Genomic DNA, 21,618 nt, shown 5'->3' on the forward strand with positions numbered 1-21,618 from the left:
GATCCCGAGGGACGGACGTGCCCGGTCGGGGGAGGGGGAGGGGGGGGGGGGGGGGGGGGGGGGCGGACCTTGTCGCGGCTTCTGCCTCGCTGCATGGCGGCTGGTTACGGTTCCGCAGACCGCGGGTCTGCGCATGCGCGATGGGGGGCAGTCGCCGGGCGATGACGCGCGAGCCCTGCGCCGCTGTTGCTGCCGCCCTTCGCTGCCGATGAGGCGGTGCGCGTGGCCCCTTCTGCGACTCCCGGCGCGCGCGGGGCTCGTCCTCCGCCATGGTGGGGCCGCCGCTGCCCGGCTGCGCCTCGCCGCCGCCGCCGCATCCTCTTCCTCCTCCTCTGTCGGCGGGGACGGCAGCTCCCGGGCCCCCGACACCTCTCTCTTCGTGCCCGTGCCGCTGAAGCCCGTCGGCGACGCGGCCGAGGAAGACGTGGGCGCCGAGCTCACGCGGCCCCTCGACAAGGGTGAGTGCGGGCGGCCCTGGGGCGGCGCGGGATTCGCTTCCCTTCAGGACCGGGGGCGTGCTGCTCCTCCGCACCCGCCCGCGGAGCTGGGTTCGTGAGGGCCGAGGGGAGTTGGCGGGCCCCGCCGGGCGGCCTCCTGAGGGCTGAGGGCGGGCGTTGGTAGGGCTCCCTCGCGGGTCCCGCCGCTCCCTGCAGGTTGTTCCTGGGGCGTCAGCTCTGGAGAGCAGGGGACCTCCCCTCGCGGCTCGTGTGACCGGTGTAGCTGCTTGTGCCCAAGAAGGTGAGAGTGGGTAAAAGCTGTCAGGTGAGGTAACACGACTGACAGTGATGTTTTTGCCAAGGCCCATTAGGCATGCCCTGTGCAGAGGAAAAATCTGTTGGCCTGGTTCCTCCACTCCCTGTTTTGGTGCGGTCAGGATAAAGGTGCTTGGCGTGGGGGCAGGTCCCGCAGCTAAACTGAAACCTTGTGGCATTCCGTAACTGCATGTGAACTTAGAAGTCATAGTTTTCTCAAATACCGGTGTTACAAACCGAAGAGTATTGTCTGTGTGTGAACGTGCCTAGACCAAAATCGGGCAATGCATTCAGGATTTGTAGTTATTGGCCATCGGTGTTAGAAACTCAAGTTTAAGTTAGAACAGTGTAGGTCTGTTTGTGTATTCTTGGATTTGCACATCTTAAAATATGAGCAAGTAAATGTTCAGTGTAGGTTTGTGTTTATCAACTGGGAAAGCCGTTTCAAGAACTATATGCTTCAGTGCCCTCTGTTATGAGAGCTGCTGAGTATGTCAGAAGCAGAATAGGAGTTTGGACTTCAATCTTCAAGTAAAATAATATCTTTCTTAGTGTTTTATGTTTCTCTTTTATCTATCTGCTTGGTGTATATCCTGTCATTTTACTTGACACATTATTTTTTTGACATTTAAGTGCAAACAGAGAAGAAATTCTATTGTCCTTTAGATGCTCTGCACTTCTGTTCTTTGATGTCTTTAAGTGTCATTATATCTCAAGAACCATCGAGTGAGTTGTAACTGCTTTTTCAGTGTTTTCTTTCCTTTAATGATAAACTGCACACCCTGTTCATTCTTCATCCGTGTTCAGTCTTCTGCTCAGGAAAGGTCTTATTTTATCTATCTGTGTCAGCACGCTGTCTTGATAATAGATAACAAAAGACTTGATAAACAAGAAACAAGTTCTTGATCCTTTTGATGTGTGGTGATCCCAAAGCATTGAGGTTGTAAATAGAAACTTTTTTTCTTCATGTGTTCTCCTAATTAAGTGGCATAGTATTTGTATTAACTCCAAGTACAGGAAGCATGAGAAAATTATCTTGATTTGTTCAGAGCCCTGGAGAATAGAATAGCTGACCCTGACAGCTAAAAACGTAGCTAGGAGGAAAAATCCTGAACAGCTGTGATGAAAAAAGTCTGTGTTTTCAGACTTGTCTTCAAGTGTTGGCTTATATTAGTAGTGCATTGCTCAGCTGCCAATAAATGGGAATGGTAGGATCTTACTTGAACATCAGTTGTTGTTGCATTTATTAGATAAGCAGTTATGTTTGGTACAACTAAAATGCTCTGGGAAAATAAGTACAGGTTCTGTGTGTTCTCTGCTAACTTGTTGAGAGAGAACAGATTGGCTAAAATTACTTATGTTCCCACGGGTGAAAATTAACTACTTCAAACAGCCTGAAGTTCTTTCATGTGAGACTTGCAAGGAATACCAGCCAGGTGACCCATATGGTGCTTGACTGGCCTGTTGGCTTGTAGTGCTTGCTCTGGTGCTGTCAGTAATTTTGTATTTTGCAACCTATCAATAATGTTAAAGAGGAAATAGAATGAGACCTTCTTTAGCAAATGTCATCCATTTTTTTTTATGAAATAAATGGTCTTCCTCTGCTTCCCCCCTCAGATTCTGACCACACACAGTATTATGTATCTGTTTTTCTGATATCTTGAACGAAGATTCTCTGTCAGATTCTGCTGTCAAATACTGAAGTAGATTCAATAAAGAAAACTTTATATTTACAGGCTTTTGGCTACAGCTTGTGAAGAAATGTTGTTACTTACAGTGTGAGTAATTCCAGTGTGAATCATCTTGTTAGCTTCTAACTTGCTGAAGTGAGACAGTGGTCGTAGTTTTCATGCTAGCCAAACGCTGTCTGTATAACAGAAGCCTTTTTAGAAGCTTACTTTTTGCAAAACCTTTATAACAAACCTGCCGCTTAATGGCCTGTAGTGGAATTCATTCATGGCTGCATCTGTTTTCTGTGACTTCGTGGGAAGTGCATCTTTACGATGGTGATGTATGCTTTCAATTTTGGTGTATCAAGTAGGTTACAGTTAGAAGGAGCTTTGCTTTTGAACTCTTCTTGCAGAGATTATGGCAGAATATGTCTTTCTGTAGCCTTTCATTGCTTTTACGTTAGTAAAGTTTCTGATATATTTGTGTGATGATGATGTCCTCCTGAAAGGCCCAAATGTACAGTGTTATGGGAAACAATAGAACAGTATGAAATTCCTGTATGATGGAATGATATAAGATCTGAGTAGGTGTTTGCTAAACCCCTTGTATGATTGCCTTGTTGGACAAGCTAATTGTTCGGTGACTAGGTAACCCATTGGCATGTTTTAGTGAAATACTTAAGGAGCAGTTATCTTAAAAAAAAAAAAAGAAAAGAAACTATGATGTTAAACTTAGATAGGAGGATGAAAGGGAACAAGAGGACTGCTCATGTGTGTAGTGTCAAAAGAAAGGCGTGTAAAGAGCAATGAGAGAAGATAGGGATGTTGTAAAGGTAGGCGATCTGCTGTCAGTACAGAGAGGAAGGTTGTTTCCTGCCTTCATGGTCTTCAGTACTGGGCCTGAATGTGCCAAGTCAGTGGGCAGCACAAATTAGGTTTGGTTTGATTGTGAGCCTTCTGGTATGGAGATGATCCATTAGCCATTTTTAAATAAATGTAGACAAAAATCTACTGTGTGAAAGATCGGTACTTTATGCCATGTGGCTTCACAAAATCCTCGATACAGTTGTTGATATGGAGCCCTAATGCTCAGTTCTCTTACTGAAGGGCAGTTCTGTGGCTTCAATTGTCAGACCATGGGGCTATGCTTACTGGTGAGAAATGGAAGCTAGGAAAGACAAGATATTGTCAGCAATTAATGTGTCAGAATCAGGAGGTGCCTGAACAAGTGGATTAGTTAGATGCACGAGGTCACTTGGACTGGATGATAGAAGTCTACTAGTTTTGGAGGAAATTGAATATAAAGCAGTTCAACAGCCCCAGTGGTAGCATACAGGCTTACTGAAATGAACTGTTGTCATCTCGGATGCAGGAAAATGACTGAAAAGTCTTGCTGCAAATAGGGCTGAAACATCTAAATGAATCTGATACAGTGGACACTTAACTGCATGATTTCTGAACTTAACCACAGAGTCAGGCTGTCTTTACACAGAACCTTAAAAAATGCTGCTGAGAAGTCAAAGTAATTGAGGAGTAAGAGCTAAAATACTGTTCTAGAATGAGGAAATGGTAAGGAAAGGGAAGTCTTAAAACAGGAGTGAATGGTAAAAAGGAAAATGGTAGAAGCAGGGCACAGATCTCCTGAGTATGTACCCTGATGGCTAGCTGTTGCTGTAGAAACAGTTAGTATTATGTGCAGTTAGACTAAGCTAATGTGGGCATGTCTCAGTGGAATGCACTCTCAGCTTTGTTTTGTTTTGATATACCATACTGTTAAGACAAGTATTTGTGCTCAGGAAGGATCGTGACCTTGGATGTTGAGAGCTGCGATGGTCCCAATGTCATGTTGCCTTGGATAGTAACAGATGTTCTGGCATTGACCTTTTCATCTTGTAGTAAGGCCAGCAGGTTGTGAATTTAGCTGCATGGCTGATGATGTGTTAACTGTTACAACATCTTATGGAAGCTCTGAGGAGAATTTAGCCCTCTGCTTTCTTTTAGTGCATTGTCTTCCACTCTGTCTATGATTTCCGAGCCCTTAAACATATTCTGGTGAGAGTGTGGATGCCTGTGTAGTAAATGTAAGCCTGCTGACAATTTTGCTTAGTTACCTTTGTGAACATTTCAGACTGTGAGTTAATCCGCTAATAGATTCCTGTAACCATGCACAGGGTATGGGGTGTAGCCACTGCTCTCATGCTTCTGGCTGTGCCTGCAGTTGAACTTTGCCATGTTCTCATCACCTGATGAGTTTCGTTATGTAAGGGGAGCTATATCTGTTCTATAGTTTTTTTCAAAAGAGAGGCAATCTTTCAATAATTTAGAGTTGATCTTGTGGGAAGCTTTCCATGTTGTGGCAGAGACTTCAAAGCATTATGGAGAGAGCAGAGCTCTCATAAGAGAGCAGAGCTTTGTCAGTGTTGTGTTCAGTGACTTCTGCTGGCAAACCAGGGGTGTGCTGCATTATGTATCAGTCCTAGCATTGTGGACTTGAATTTTAAGAATAACATAAATTTATGAATAGGTGCTCATGATATTTGCTAAATTTTTGTGAATTTCTGATCTGGAGTAGATGGAGAGGGGACACATTTTTACCATTGTGATTTAACTAACATTTAATGAACTAAATTCAGAGTGTACGTTAGTAAATACAGTTTTGTTGCGACTCTGAACTTGCCTTTTAGGGAAGGGAAAGGTTTTATTAATAACTTTTTAGTAAGAGATTTTTATACAAACTAATCAGGAAAGGTTTTATTAATAACTTTTTAGTAAGAGATTTTTATACAAACTAATCTGAGTAATTTGTGATATATATGAAGAAACTGTGTTAAGCTTTCTTCTTCCCTCTTTTATTTAACCTGAGGAATAGGAAGAATACTGCATCTGGCTTGCCTGGTCTTTCTGGAGAGTGTGTCTTGGAAGCAGTGTGGAGGGAAGAAGGTCTCCAGGATGTTTAGTAAAAGCTGTCACTGAGTAGTTTAAGCAGATTTTACTTTTCACATTAAAACCTGCTGTTTCCTGATAGATGCCGATAAAAAGCAAACAAAACCCACCCCAAAACCTTAATTAGTTTGTTCCATAACATGTTGGCTGCAGGTTCCCAGCTTTATGTTTTCCTATCAAGCACCAAGGAGAGTGTGCCTTGAATACCGACCTCATCTTCATGACAATTCTTACTCTGCTGCAGTTTTAAGATTGTCCTTTTCCACAGTAGGTTCAGTCGTTGATTGTGTTTAATTTAGGCAGAAATCATTTGAGTTTGTTCAGCATGGCAAAGATTCCCCTCTCCAGAGTAAGGAGACTATGAGCCAGGAGAATGTGATTTAATTTTGAGGAAACTAAAAAAAAAGTTACTCTTTTTCTACAGGTGAAGTTCTAAAAAGCTTAAATAAGTTCTACAAAAGAAAAGAGATCCAAAGACTAGGAGCAGAAAATGGATTAGATGGTAAGAAAATGTTCTATTTTTTTTTTTAAATGTGAAATCTGTTTTTATTCAGATATGGTATTAAGTAGATCTGATCTTTTATAACCCCATAACAAAAGCTTGTTTAGGTTGTCTCTGTCACTTGGTTCAAATAACCTTTATATTAACTTGTAATATCTCATTAAGGTATAGGTTTTTAATGGTCTACTTCAGTGTTTTGTTAGGTTTTTACAAATATGGTTTTGTGATTCCCCCTAACATTCACTTTGTTCCTTTGTTGTTTTTTTTCTCTAGCTCGCTTGTTTCACCAAGCATTTATAAGCTTTAGGAAGTATATCCTGGAATCCACTTCTGTGAGTGCTGATTTGCATATTATTCTCAATGATATATGCTGTGGTGCAGGCAAGTATCTAGAGTGCTTGTAAAATAAAATATGATTTTTTAAAAATTGTTTTTGACCTGTATGCTTACCTATGTACCTCTCAACCCCCCTACTATGCTGTAGGAAAGGTTAAAAATCATGTCAGAAACATTTGTGCCCGTCCTATGGAGTGTTCTGTCCTTAAATCTTCTGAAGTGGAAACAAAAGAGTTGGAGGTCTTAGCAAGAAGCAGCCTGTTGTCTTATAGCATGTCTTTATTGCTGAAATGAAAACTACTGTTCCATGTATTCCTCTCTTCAAAATTGAGTAGTCACTAGGGGGCACTTTGAGAGCTTCCTCCTGGCCAAGTGGCTTTAAGGACTTGGGAATACAGCTCTGCGCTCTGTTTCCGTGTGGCACCAACAGAAGTGAGTGTTGTTTGCTTGCTTAGTGCCTCGTGTGGTGTAATCAACAGCACTTAACTAAGAGGTGATGCTAACTGGTGACAGCAGAACAGCCTTCTCTTGACCTGCAGAACTTTGGCATAGTATGTGTTTTTAATGACGGTAATTTCAAGGTTATAGTGGCCATTAGTTTTGTCTTAAAAGGTAAATGTGTAGATTTTAAATGTTTACTCTCTTAGGAAGTTTAAAGTGTCTTTTTATATTAATTGTGCATAAAATCTTCCATGTGATTTCCTTGCTTCCACTCTTATTTACTTATATATAAGCATTGTTTAGGTATGCCTTAAAACTCATACATAGGAGTGTAAAGGGTTGTTCACTGTGGCAGTGTTGAAGTTTTTTCGTTGAGTTTTGCTTGTCCAAAGATGGTAATCGAAAAATACTAGAATTTTTAAGTTCTTTACATTTTTCACAATAATTTTGGTTCGTTGAATACTATTTCTCAATTTTAAAAAAGAAAACCAAAACACTGCTCTATTTTTTTTGTGTGTCTGTTTGATAATAACAGTTTTTTAGATCCAGGTAGTTCTTTGAAATTTTATGAGAGCTGGACAATTTGGGAGTGTGACCCGGAATGAGACCTTTAAGGCCACGTGCGTACTCTGCAAACATTCAGAAGAGTGAACCTGGATGTCTCTTTGGAATTGATTTTTCTATTTTTGTTTTCTCACCTAGGGACAGGAGACTCACAGTTTTGAACCAGCATCCCAAGTCTTAGTAGCTTAGGGAAGCTGCAAACTATTCTGTTTTTCTCTGTTTATTTGTAAGAGCATTTTAGAAATTTTAATTTTGTTTTATTCCAAAGCAGCATGTGAATTTAGGAAGAAAAGGCTAAAATCTTCTTAAGACAGAAAAGCCATTTCTCACCCAGCTTTTCCATAGCTTCTTATTTTATTTAGAAGTTCTCTAGACATGTAGGCTAACCAGAGCGAATATAGTGAAATGAGATCTTTTTTTCATACTATTGTATTTGTATTATGTTGCTTAATGAGTCTGTGTACTGGTGTTAGTTTACCTTTCTACCATTGAGATAATTACTCCACTTTGTAGAGAGCCAGAAGTTGAAGGAGTTATGTGTGTGGTAGAAGTAGTAGAAATTTTTTTAAAGTTTATTATGAAGATGCACACCTTCAGAGAAGCGTGCAAACTTTCTTAAAAGCGTTTGTCTTCTAGGTCATGTGGATGATCTCTTTCCATTTTTCCTGAGGCACGCAAAGCAGATCTTTCCAATGCTGGACTGTATGGATGATCTGCGCAAGATCAGTGATTTAAGATTGCCGCCCAACTGGTCAGTGTGCTTAAGTGCTTGCAGTGTTTTCTTTTCTTAGTGTCATAGAATTTCATGGTCTGTGGACTTAAGCTTTAGGATGTATAATTGCACTATATTTGCAGTTCCATTTCTCTGTTTTTACAATAATTTGTGTCAGCTACTCTTATCTTTGTTTCAAGATATATTGCAATCAGTTAAAAGGAAAATAAGATTTTATCAGCTACGAAAGTCGCTGAGTTGGTATTGTCCTTCCAGAAAGCTGTCTTCTGGCTGTATCTGTTTGGGAGGTAGCATGCCAGAACATGAAAACAAGGAGAGAGACCTCAGTAACGAGAATTATTTTGAACACAATGCATGAATTCTACTCTAAAGCTTTGAAAGCATTGTATGATTTAGAAGATGAGTATATAAGACATAGTAACCTCTTTATACTGTCTCTATTTAAGAACTTGATCTTTCAGCTTTCAACACATTAAAAAGACTATTAATAAGTAAATGTTTAAGCTAATTTGCAGTTTCACCTGAATCAGTATCCAGAACACCAGCTAAATGTTCAACAGATCTGCTTTCTTGTGTATGTTTTAGGTATCCAGATGCCAGGGCTATTCAGAGAAAGATAATATTCCATGCTGGTCCTACAAACAGTGGAAAAACTTACCATGCTATCCAGAGATTTTTGTCAGCAAAATCTGGAGTATACTGCGGTCCACTAAAACTTCTGGCTCATGAGATCTTCCAAAAGAGTAATGATGCTGTCAGTATGTTATATTAATTACCGACATCCTTAGTACTGGAACAGTCTCGTGAATGCATGTTTGTAAAGTACTGTAGTTGCTTAAGGTGGGCCATGAAGCAGTGTGCTTGAACAGGTGCCTTTGCTTTGCAGTAGTGTCAGCTCATGTGAATACCAGTCGTGCATTTTGGCTTTAGGCATGCAGCATGGAACATAATTTCCCAAAACGGAACATCGCTTTCCTCAAAGCACATGCCAGGTGTCTTGGTTTGAAAGACAGGTGTCTGTGGAGGAAGGCAGGAGCCTCCCTTGAAATGGAAAGTGCAACCCCCTTCCCTCCAAATTATTATAATTTTGAAATTAACGGACGTTCAGGCAAAGATATGGGAAATAGGAATAACAGTTTTTTACTAATATATATATATATATATATATATATATATAACACAAGGCAGGGAAAAAACAAACAACCCACTGGTTTACACTGACAGAGTCAGGAATACAACCTGACACCCTGTTAGGGTGGCAGTAGCAGTCCGATAAGATGCTGGCTGCAGTCCTCCTGAAGCGATGGATGTAGTTCTGTGGAAGCAGCAATCAGGTAGAAGAGTCTGGTCTTCCTCCGAAGGTCCAGTGGTAGGTAGGTAGCTCTTGTCCTCTGGAACTCCAGTGGGGGGAAAAGCTCCTCTGGGAATCCAGTGGAAGAAAGGCTGCTAGGGTGTTCAAAATCTCCGTTTTTATTTGGCATGGACTGCTTGGCTCCTTCCCCCCCCTCCCCGGGCGGAGCATCTCACAATGGGATGGGGAGTCGTGAGGCAGTTCCTTGATGGGCCATTAACAGGAGATAGCCCAGGAGCGAGTTATCGATGAGTCAGGCGATAAGGCATTGTTGTGCCCAGTAACAGGAGATAGTCCAGAGGGGGGTGGCAGGGAGCACCTGGTCTCAACAGCTCCTGAAGATGAATATTTTTTTTCCTTTTGGCACATTTTACACTGTAACCCAGCACACCAGGCAATCATTCCTATAACCTGCCTTTGTTTTCCTGTAATTTTTCCCTCTGTGAGTTTAGCCAGGTTCTACTATTAGCTTTTTCAGTATGGAAACTGTGGCTTCTTAGCTTGTATGCAAGAAATTACTCTTGCTTAACTCCCCTCAACTGTCTGCTTCAATGTTTAAATATATTTCACTCAACCATCTAATAAAAAATTCTGCAGCTTCAGATGTGTTGAGTTGAAGAGCAGTGCCCTATCTCAGGTCCCTAGAGGAAGCTTTCATTAGTACATTTTCATTGCGTCCAGCATCTTTTTGAAGGCTCCTCACCAGAGTATTTCCAGCTGCACAGAACCAGACCAGTTCTGAAGCATTACAATAACATCTCACATGTTAATGCAGCATAGTGTGTATGTACAGTAGTGTTTACCAGATGATCTTGTGATTTCTCTTTTTTTATTTTCTATGATTTAGAATGTGTAATTCCCATTATTGGTTTATCAAAGCAACATGTAAGAAAGATTGTCTTGTCCTAGGAGATATCTGTAATGTGTACTGCGTAGTGAATGCGGATACCATGTAGTGATGTTCCTTGTTAGTAGAGTTACTGCATGTTTTTTCCCATGTGTTTAGTGTGTGTAAGGGCTTCTCACTTGGCAGCTCATGGATAATATGTAGCCCTTGAGGCTTAAACAGGGCTTCCTGTGTGGCTCCATAAGTGGCTGTAGATATGGAAGGAGTAGCCATCTGCCTGAGATCCATTGAGTGTAGAGCTGACAGTGGGTGGTGGCACCTGCTGTCTCACACAGCTGGCCATCATGAACTCTTGCTGTGTGAGTATAAGGCAGCAGGTAAGACACTGAACAGGGCCATCGCCAAATGAACTGGAGGAGGCTAGAGCTTGCAAGGCTCCTTCACTGCTGGGCCTTGCTTTATGAGCCCCTTGTACTATAGCTCTCCTGACAGTTCCTTTGTTGCAGATGTGACAGCTCTGAAATGCTCAGAGGAAGGTGTAATCTCCTGCAGGAGTAGAGGAGGGCACCTAATTACAGATGCTCTTCATTATACCCTTCCATTTGATAGGACTTAAGTACAGTGCCTAAGTCTCAAAAGGCTGAGTGGTTATTTTCTGGATAGCTTCTGTTATAATGTTTTAGAATCTACTTTAAGAAACTGATTTTTTTCCCCTTTGGAAAGGAGATTCTATTATTAAAGAAACTTAACATGAGTTTTCTGAATTTCTTTAGAATGTGCCATGTGACTTGGTGACAGGAGAAGAGCGTGTCTATGCCAATGAAGATGCCAGACAAGCTCCTCATATTGCTTGTACCATTGAAATGTGCAGCACTAATACACCCTGTATGTATACATAACTATTTCAGCTGTATCTGTGGTATCTTTATGTGTATTATTGCTTGGACTGTGAAGTAACTGAGCTATTCCTTTTTGCTCTTATCTGAATAATTTCTGAACTATATTAGAGCGGTTAATAGAACCTGGATCATCTCAGAGCAGCTTTTTGGTGGTAGAGGGTTAACTTGATTTAAGCAACCTGTTCTAGAAAGCCTTCGTGGTCCTTCCTGTGTTGTATTGCTGTTCTACATGCTCTTCCTTGGTGCATCATATTTTTCTTTTTTGTTTTAAGTTGAAGTTGCTGTGATTGATGAAATTCAGATGATCAGAGATCCTGCCAGAGGGTGGGCTTGGACAAGAGCCCTTCTAGGTAAGCTTGTTTGTGTTGACAATGAACTAGTTTAATGTGACTATAACTGACATGTTAAATTTAAGCTTAGCGGTCAGTATATTCATAAGTGGTTACAATATGTGATGCAAAATAAAAGCAAGTATTGTTTCTTCAAATGTCTTCTCACAGCGAGTTAGACGCTCTGCCTCAAAGGATTTGTCTGTATGGCAGCAAGTTACCTGTCATGTTTTACTTAATGAATGTTTTTTTTTTTTTTAATTATTCTCTTAAGTTATACAGAGGCCTCTTTTAGTTTTGCTTCCTTGGATAATATGGAGTCTTTGTGCTGTTACACCATGCTGTCCTTTTGTATTCATTATTTTCTGGAAGTGTGTTTTTTGGTTTAATTAAACACAATTTTTCAGAGATTTCATTATGAAGAGATACTGTTAAATGTATGACAATGTGGTGGACATTACATATTTTATAGTGTTAATTTTAAATGGCTCATTTATAAAACTGCATTGATCTGTTAAATTTGTAGAAGAATGCTTCTTTTAATAATTCTAGAATTTTTCAAGAGGAATTTTTGAAACAAATTTTTCCTCAGATTTTGAACAGAAGTTTGGAATCTGATTTCCCCCTGTTGCTCATCCCTTGACTGCTGTCGATGCTAAGTGTAACAGGATGATGTGTCACACTTCCTCTACCTCCTATTTTTTTTTCCCTTTTTTCTATTCTGACTGCATTAGACATTTATTAGTAATTTTAGAAGGTCATGCAGAAAACAAAGCTCTTCAGTTTTGCTGTGGTTTGGGAGTTAGTAAAACATTAGTGGTAAATAAAACATACTCAAATCCTTGCTCAGGGTTGAGGGTACCTCTTGTTTTGGCTGAGAGTGTGCAACAAGGTATTAGCTGCTCTGATTATCATACTAAGGGATTTCTGGCCATCACTTGCTGATATGAGATCAAGAGCAGCTCTAAGGAAATAGTGTATTGTGGGAGAGGATTTAGGTACTGATTTGGGGTGTTGAAGGAGGTGAAATGCAGTCCTCACTGATATGTTTAGTAAGCAAAATGTAATTTTTGGTAACTTAAAAGTCAGCTAAAACTGCTGTTGTCTATAAATATATAATATTTTGCATTTTATTTCATTGGATCTTGCTCAGGACTCTGTGCGGAAGAAATCCACGTTTGTGGAGAAGCTGCTGCTGTTGACTTGGTGACAGAGCTCATGTACACTACAGGGGAGGAAGTTGAAGTAAGTTTTTTAAATCTGTAAAGTTACAGACAGAACATCAGGTTCTCCTTGCTGCAAAATAGGCAAAAATTTAGGGTCTTTTGGGAGTATCACTGATAAAAGTTATTCTTGCAAGAGTTCTTAAAATGTTTCTCAATTCCTGTAAACCAAAAGAGGTGTTGCAAAGTGGTTTGAAAAGTTCTTTTTTGGCTTTCTTTGGGGTTTTGTTTTTGTTTTGTTTTGTGGTGTGGGGTTTTTTTTGATGGTGGTATTGTTTTGTTTAAAGAAGATAAATGCTTTGCTGAGTTCCCCTCAGGGAATGCTACAGCTGTTTAGGGGCTTTCTTTACAGTTCTGTTCTTCCCGGAGGGCATAGTGCCCTCAAGTTTGCCTAGGTTACTGCATCTGTTGATAGTTATTCTCCATATGATGAAGAAAGGAGTTAAAAGAGCTAGCACCTCCAGAAGAAAGTGAATGAAAGATCTCTGAAACCCAAGTTCACTGTCATAATTTTTTTTTTTCTTGGAAAGATTCCTTTGTGAAGAGTACTTAAAAACATAAAATTTGATCCTAAGAAAGTCCAGCCTATGTGATTTCCTGGTGAAGTATCTGTAGCTTTATTTATCTGTGTGTGGAGGGGTGCGTAATTCTGAAAGGGGACCAGTTACAGCCTTCAGATGACTGAGTGAAAACAGACTCTCATTTTTTGATAGAATTGCTCCATAGCCTGTATACTTCTTTTGTTGAATCTAGTTTACATGTTAAAAAAATACATAGTTCTGTTTCTTGAGAAGGCCATATAGTTCTCAGCTTGGGAACTGCTGCAAGTATGCAAGTGCATAAGGTGTATGTCACCTTCTCCCCAGTAATTATCCCTCCAGGACTGTGAGAGGTCCCTCGGTGTTACAGTCTATTGTGATAATAACCATGTTGCCTGATATTCCACAGGGATTTTTCATTTAAAAACATACTGTCTACAATCCTTTGATTCCAGGTCCGAAACTACAAAAGACTCACTCCTCTTACTGTGCTGGATTATGCGTTAGAATCTTTAGATAACCTCCGTCCTGGAGACTGCATCGTCTGTTTCAGTAAGAATGACATTTACTCTGTCAGTCGACAGATTGAAGCCAGGGGATTAGAATGTGCTGTCATATATGGCAGTCTGCCACCAGGTAAAGCATTCTTCTTTTTAAGGGAACGTTCTACTTCTTGCTGCTTTCTTAGAAAAACTTTAAAATGAAGCAGTCCAAGTTTTCCTAGTTTTGCATCTCTATATAGTTAGAGAAAGTAATCAGCTTTTGTTGACTGATGTTTTCATCTTGGGATTAGACCTTTGTTATGTACGTAATATTTATCTTCAGGTAGATGTAATTAAATGAGGTCTATCTGCAGCTCTGGGAAAGATTTACATCCCTCCTGACCCCTTCCCCCAACAACAGCCAAATACCTATCAAATGCCAATTATTTTTTTTCCTCAGCCTATTATAAAGGTGTTGGCTTAGTGATACATTGTCTTTGTTTTGTAAGTAGAGTTTGCTATGTGAAGTGTTTTGTCATTCTGTTTTAGGAACAAAACTTGAACAGGCAAAGAAATTCAATGATCCTGATGATCCATGCAAAATTTTAGTTGCTACAGATGCAATTGGAATGGGACTCAATTTGTAAGTACTTCGAGCAGGTTATAGTATGATTTTTTTTTTTTTTGACAGGTGTGATACCTGCATTAATTTCCTCACTTGTTTCTACCCAATTTGACTAATTTGTCTAGATATCTGCTATGTCTAGGTAACACAGGACATACATTTTAATTCTGAAGTAGTGATCAATTTGATTGGATAGAACTAAGCTTTAATTTTAAAACTATTTCTAAGACTTAAATGACTCACTTGGCCTAATTCTGTGTGATAGTAGGCCCTGTTAAGATCCTTTTGATTCACTGGAATCAGATGTGCTATGTTGTCAGAGTACCAGTCTCTTGTATTTCTGAAATGTAGAGCAAGTTCAGTCCAGTTTCAGATGTATGTTGTTGCTGGAGGTCACAACACTATAAACTACTGAGGCAGATGATGGTGAATGGATTGGGACCTTATTAGAACATGGTTGATGTGTGTAGGGATGATGATTCTTCTGCAGCTAACCAGTAGTCTTATGCTACCCTTTTGAATATGCTGTGTCTATGAGTACTATCTGTGGTCCCTTAATTTATAGAGGGGAAAAAAAGGCTTTCATTCTTCTGTGGTAGGTTGTGTACTGGAAATAATTTGCAAAAAAGGATTCCTCTTTGGTTTTGTTCAAATATTTCAGGTGTATAAGAAGAATAATTTTCAACTCTATAGTAAAGCCGACTATCAATGAGAAGGGAGAAAAGGAAATAGACTCCATTACGACCTCTCAAGCTCTACAAATCGCAGGCAGAGCTGGGCGTTACGGCTCATCCTTCAAACAAGGAGAAGTCACTACAATGCATCATGATGATCTTGGGCAACTGAAGGAAATTTTGAGTGAGCCTGTGCGCCCTGTGAAGGTGAGAGCCTCAGTATCCAGTTTGTACAGATGTGCTCTGGAGCTGTTTTACTACATTCTGGTCCCAAATTGTTTTTCCTTGTGTCTGTTTACAAGTTAGTAATAAAAGTGTGTTGTGTCATGCCAGAGTGACTTTGAATATATGTTCCATTTGGAGGCTTGCAATATTTCATTTGTATTGAAGCTGATTTTTTTAACAATTAAAAGCTCAAACACAAAAGAGCTTTTCAGATAAGTTTCAGATAAGTGTACTAAATAAACTGTACTCTGTAGGGTGCTTTGGTTTCTTGCATTTTGTCTTTCTAGATTTTGTTTCTGATGCACTAACTTAACAATAATATTGAGAATTAATGGAAATTTTTTTATTTTCCCTTTAGGCAGCTGGCCTACATCCTACTCCTGAGCAGATAGAAATGTTTGCTTATCATCTCCCTGATGCCACTCTATCCAATCTAATTGTAAGAATGATCAAAATATTAGCTTCTGCTTCAAAAATTAACCATTGTTTATAGTCACTGCTTTTCTACAAACCTGCACTTTGTGGACCTAACAACCTTGTGTGCATCATTTGTCAGTTGGAGTCTTCTCTCTACCACAGCAGTGCCTGCAAAGGCGTTTAGCATGCTTAACTTTTCTGTGTTCTAATAAGTTGTTGAAGTGTATAGATGTGTTTACATGTGTTGAGGAGTGCAACAGCCTTTTCGTTTCACCTTTTCTGTATTTTAAATGTAGACTTTTTGGTCTGAGGATGAAAATATTAGAGACTGAAATTTTGATAAATTTACATGAAAATTCCTGGGAAACTGGGCTGGTCAGGTTAGATTTCTGTACTCCTGAGAGCTACCTGATTTTTTTTTTTTTTCCTGGTTCTGTGGACTTGATGGTAAAACAGTGTCTGCTTAACTTTGAGAAAACAGATTTTGTGGGATCTACTTGATCTCATCATGAGCTGGATAGTAGAATTTTTAAAAGTGCCTGAAGCTTTTAAAGTAGAAATTAAGCTTTCAGTGCTGTATTTAAAAAATAGTATCATGGTTTTTAGTACACTGAGAAATTCTTAGCAGCTTCCATGGATTTAAATGCATATTATTGTTCTCTGCTGATGTGCTGCTATGTAGCAAAGTGTATGATTTCTAACCTTGAGGTAAAAGATTATACTTGGAGACCTCCTGGGAGACTTAGGCTGGTAGGGTAACAGCACATCTAAAATTTTACCACTGAGAATATCTGGGCTAGCATAGGAGTATTGAGATTAAAAACTCATAGTGTTATTGGTCTCTTAAGTATTCAGTGACATATTTAATTAAGAAGCTCAGTGTTTCTTTAAAGATCTTTTGAAAAATCTTTCGAAGATTTACACTAGAGAAATAATGTTGGAGGCCTATAAAAATTCCCCCTACAGTGTGTGGTGGCATCTTCTGTTTCTCCAAACCCTGGATGTGTTTCAGGTATTCTTTGAACTCCTCTATTGCAATACCATATTTTTCTTGTGAGTTCTTTCTTCCTAAAAATAGATCTGTTCCTGAAATAGGGCTAAAAATACCTCAATTATTGAATTTTATGCTGTAAAGTTAGCTTTTTGGGTCATGCTAAGTGACAAACCTGGAACAAGTTCTAAACATAGTAGTAAGTGGCTCCTGTGATGGTGTTCTTTGTAACTAAAACGTACACTTCCAGAACACTGTATTTGTTGCTTAGGAGACTAATTGAAAATGCTTAAATAAAGCATAGTGTGTTATGTCTTCTGCTCTGATCCTGTATTAGACATTTTAATGAAAATCCTGTTGAAAGAGTAGGGGAAACTCTCCTCCCCCCTTTTTTATTACTGTGGTCAAATTTCGTATTTTTAACTGTTCTTTCAGTATAACTAGCCTTTGAAACACAAAATCATTTTTTGATTTGGTAATACAAAGTTTAACAACCCTCTCCTCTAATAACATCCTCTTAATTTGGTTATATTTTCACAGGATATTTTTGTGAGTCTCTCACAAGTTGATGGGCTTTACTTTGTCTGCAATATTGACGACTTTAAATTTCTAGCAGATATGATTCAGCACATTCCACTAAATTTGCGATCACGATATGTCTTCTGCACTGCACCCTTAAACAGAAAAGAACCTTTTGTGTGTACCACATTGTTGAAGGTCAGTCATTTTTTTCCTCTGAAAAAATGTGGTATTTATATAGGAGCAAGCGGGTCTTGGTGCATTGAGGCTGTATCTAGCTACAGTATTTATTGGGGGTTTTGTCATGAGATCATTTGAGAACATTCTTAAAGTGCTCACAGGTAGTAATATAAAATAGCTGGAGATGGATATATATATTTTTAATTGCATTCTTCACCATTTTTATTGGCCAAAGCTTTTAACTTCTGAGAGCTGATTCTCATTTTGTGATGCAAATTAAAGTTTGGATAGCTCTTCTGCTGTTTGCCATAGAGAATCCCACTGCTCGACTTGCAGGTGATCTATGAACTGGGAGAGATCAGAGTTGTGTCATGTAGTCACTTGTGCCCTGTTAAGCATTGCACTACAGTCTGTCTAAAAGTAGTCCTTAAAAACAGAGATACTGCTGCTTCAAGGTATTAGCTTGTCAACAAAAGAAAAGAATGTGGGATTAAGTGTAATTGCTGATGTTCTAATACAGTTGCATAGAATTAAACCCCCAGAAAATACAGTGCTGTAAGTTGCTCTCAGAATTACGTCATTTCACTTTTCTAGCCTGGATGAATTGTTTTCCACTGTGCCCCTGGAGTGATTATTTTGAGGAATTTTTAGTCAGCTGATTTCAGTTTTTCAGGATTAATAACTTTGTTTGGGGCTGTTACTTTGTTAGACAGTATCACCTTTGTCCCCTTTTAGAGACTGCGTTAAGCATTTTTAATAAACTAGTGTATAAAGAAACTGATGTGGTGCCCTCACGTCACAGATACTAGACCTGCGCTTTTCAGAAATGGCTAATAATGTTCTTCAAAAACTGAGTGATTGATTTAAAGAGTTGAAAAAAGAAATCTATCTTATTAAGAAAATGCTGAGCATTCACATCCCAAGTAATGGAGGTACATAGGGGCATAATGTAACGTTGGAGGGAGGTAGGCTGTTGTGAATGCCCATGTGAATTTAAGCCCCATTCCTTGGCAAAAAAAAAAAAAAACACTTCTGGTATCAGCCAGATAATTTCATATCTTATTTGGCTTGTTTATTTGTTAGTAAAAGAGCTGAGATGCCTAGGTTTCAGAAGGGCTGATGTCTAATGCAGTTTAATCCGTTCGGGTTGTGAATAGCGTGTTTCCTAAGTCAAGGAACACATTTGGAGATTCTGAAACAAGGTAATTGACAAAATAGGAGCAGGAGAAGAAAAAAAAGACAAAGTCCATCTGCTTAGCTAGATAAAATCACATGCCTTCAATGCAATGCTTTTCTGGATAGCTCTATACTTTTGTTGCTTAACTGTGTGCATGGCCCATGGACAAATTGTGATAATGAGGCCCTGGAAAGGAAAGGTGACTACTGTGTTGAGTAATTAAGTAAAAGAATGTGTGGCATTTGGGCTGTGTAAAACAAAGCAGGTATTTTTTGGAGTATTCTGTGTATACAGACTCAAGGGAATTTAACTCATTTGGGATTTCTTCCTTCATGACTAAAGCTGAGGACATCACTGAATCTGCTTGTTTTTCAGTTTGCGAGACAGTTCAGTAGAAATGAGCCTCTGACGTTTGATTGGCTCTGTCGGCACACCAAATGGCCGTTAGCTGCTCCAAAGAACATCAAAGAACTTGTACACCTTGAAGCTGTTCATGATGTTTTTGACCTCTATCTGTGGCTAAGGTATTGTTTTTGTGCTTGAAAATTATTTTATTTTTTCCTAGTATTTGTGAGCTATGGATATCTGGACTTCTGTAAGGATTTTGACCTGATCCCCCACAATCTTTCTCTCTAAATTGGAGACAGGTGGATTTGATGGGTGGACTGTTCAGTGGATGAGGAATTGGTTGGGTGGTCACATCTAGAGGGTAGAGGTCAACGGCTTGATGTCCAGATGGAGATCAGTGACAAGAGGCATCCTTCAGGGGTCAGTACCGGGACCAGTGCTCTTTAATATCTTCATCAATGACATAGATGGTGGGATTGAGTGCACATTCAAGGAGAGGTTGGATGGGGCTCTGAGCAACCTGATGTGGCTAAAGTTGTCTCTGCTTGGGGGTTAGGCTAGATGGCCTTTAAAGGTCCCTTCCAACCCAAACTATTCTGTGACTTACAGTCCTAGAAAAGCAACGTCTTCAAGCCCGTGTGTATGTGGTGCACTATGGGCTCCTTTGAACCTTTAGAGGATCTTGACAAATGCAAATGTAGCTATGTTGTGGGAGCAAGTCATGGGTTCTGCAGAGAACAGTTTGTGACTGACAGAAAGTTAGAAACAAGGTTAGAAGTAAGGGACTGGAGCAGCTGAAGTGCCACTTAAAATACAGTGGCCATCCCATGCAACATGTAATTTTTTTTTTTCTTTTTTTTTAACTTTACATAGTAGGTATCTCATTTTTGTCCCAGTCAGCACTCCTTCAGAGAAAAGGCTTAACTCTGTGTTGTTTTGCCTCTCTTCAGTTACCGCTTCATGGATATGTTCCCTGATGCTGTCCTTGTAAGGGATATTCAGAAGAAACTAGATGACATTATACAAGTCGGTGTCTGCAACATCACGAAGCTGATCCGAGCTTCACAATCTGCAGCTGCTTCTAGCACAGTGGAAGTTGTGTCAGAAGACTTTCCTCTTTCAAGGACTATGAGGGTTACCAGGGCGGTTTCAGACCATCACGGTGCAAAATCCAAAGAGGCACTCTCTATTGCAGTGGAGGTTCCAGGAGAAAGAAGAGGGAAGAACTTGAAAGCCTATCGGTCTGCTGCAAAGCAGGAGGATCTGAAAAGCCATGGACGTGGATCTCTTGCCAACAGATTGCTGCGTGAAGGACTTCTAACACAAGACATGCTGAGACAGCTGCAGAGTGAGTGGCAGGATCAGCACAGGAATGGTAGATACGGCCTTGGTTCAAAAAGAGATGATCAGAATAGTGCAAAAGCAACGGGGAGAAAGAAAAAATAGAGCCATGTCCTAATTCTGTTTAGTTTTTATTCATAAAATAAAATACTATTTTAATAACTTCTTTGGCATTTCATGTTTACACTGTCGCAGCCTCTTGATGTTTTTCCTTCTCCTGTGACCAGTTACATGAACCATTAGAGATATGGACTCAGAGGCCATAAGTTTGTTTTTACGAGTCAGCTGTACACTTTTTTGATCATGGTGTTCAGCCTAAGTGTATGATCTATTGCTATGTGAAAATTTGAACTTGATGTCTTCTTGCAAAGTATCCTCACATCATTAATAAACATCAGATATTTCACTAGTAATGAATTAGCTACTCATTCTGTCCCTTTCCAAAGGGCAGAGTTTAACAGATAATGAACAAGTAATGAACAACCTGGCAGGAAATTGGGTCAGAATGGTGAAAGGAGTCATGTGCCTCTAACCTTTGTGTCCTGAGAAAATGTGGAAGAAGCTGAAAAGCATTTGTGTTAATGCATTGGGGAATGATGAAATTCTGGCCACAAGAGTTTTTGAGTAAATTCCAGTTCTGTCATCTGAGGGGTAATTACTGAAACAAAGCAAAATCTGTCCTTTAAAGTGTATTCTTTCTCCTAGGAAAAGCTCGTCACACTGATTCAGGCAAATTTTGGGAGGGGCAAATGTTGGATTATGATTTTTGAGGGGAAGGAGGAGATGTTATAGAGGCATAGGTATAATTTATTTAGTTTTGAGAAATTCAGATGTCTGTTTCTCCATAACCTTTCTAATTCAGTTGCATACGAATTATTTTGTTCTGTTGCATTTCATAAATGTTTTTTTGCTTCACATGCCAGTTTGTTTGTGATACCTGAATTTTGAGAGGAGACAAAATATTTTAGTTAAGTTCACATAACAGCTTATAGTTTAAGTTACAGCTTGTGGCTTGGTATTTGTGCCAGTAGTATTTCCACATGCCTGTTTTATCGTGGCTATCACAAACTGGAAAAGTTAGTTAGGTGCTTACCACTTGGAGGAAGGTTTAATTGGTTGGAACTAAGTTCTCAGGGAAAAGGACTTTTTTTTTCCTGATGTGGTGTCACTGAGTAATGTTTAAGGCAGCGCACCACCAGGGTATGCCTCTTTTATACACATGCACATGCTCTGTCATTTGTTTTCAGTGTGAGCAGCTTTAAGGTATGCTTTTGACCTCCCAGTAGGGATACTGGAGAGTGGAAAGAATCAGATGCTGAAACTGCTGTGTATTCATAGGGCTGAGTTTCAGCGCTGGGACATGTTGCTGGGACTGGCTGAGGAGAATAATGCTGCAGCAGCCATAGTTCTGGGATTGGCTTTATAGAAGTCTGCAGATCTTTCTTGTATTAATGTTGAGATACTTGTAAAAGCCAGGTTGAATTTCACTGTATCAAACACCTGACTTTAT

The 21,618-nt window shown here is 39.7% G+C and overlaps 1 protein-coding gene across 1 annotated transcript; it reads left to right on the plus strand.

Moving 5' to 3' along the window:
- Positions 1-208: 208 nt before the first annotated feature.
- Positions 209-20,270, plus strand: SUPV3L1 (Suv3 like RNA helicase). Its single transcript, XM_086467385.1, has 15 exons — positions 209-458; positions 5,790-5,867; positions 6,141-6,248; positions 7,845-7,959; positions 8,527-8,695; positions 10,913-11,024; positions 11,311-11,388; positions 12,521-12,612; positions 13,585-13,765; positions 14,161-14,254; positions 14,898-15,117; positions 15,494-15,574; positions 17,084-17,260; positions 18,795-18,943; positions 19,718-20,270. The coding sequence occupies exons 1-15, from the start codon at positions 209-211 to the stop codon at positions 20,211-20,213; spliced, it is 2,400 nt and encodes a 799-aa protein (XP_086323511.1). The 3' UTR covers positions 20,214-20,270.
- Positions 20,271-21,618: the final 1,348 nt, after the last annotated feature.

Source organism: Leptosomus discolor, chromosome 6 (genome assembly GCF_034619465.1).
Source record: "Leptosomus discolor isolate bLepDis1 chromosome 6, bLepDis1.hap2, whole genome shotgun sequence".
Classification (NCBI taxonomy): Eukaryota; Metazoa; Chordata; class Aves; order Leptosomiformes; family Leptosomidae; genus Leptosomus; species Leptosomus discolor.

Bases quoted from the DNA above. Each gene is read 5' to 3' on its own strand.
- SUPV3L1 (XM_086467385.1), top strand. From the start codon at position 209: ATGAGGCGGTGCGCGTGGCCCCTTCTGCGACTCCCGGCGCGCGCGGGG. The intron at 6,249-7,844 runs GCAAGTATCTAG...TTTGTCTTCTAG, and splicing joins TGATATATGCTGTGGTGCAG to GTCATGTGGATGATCTCTTT. The intron at 8,696-10,912 runs GTCAGTATGTTA...GAATTTCTTTAG, and splicing joins TCCAAAAGAGTAATGATGCT to AATGTGCCATGTGACTTGGT.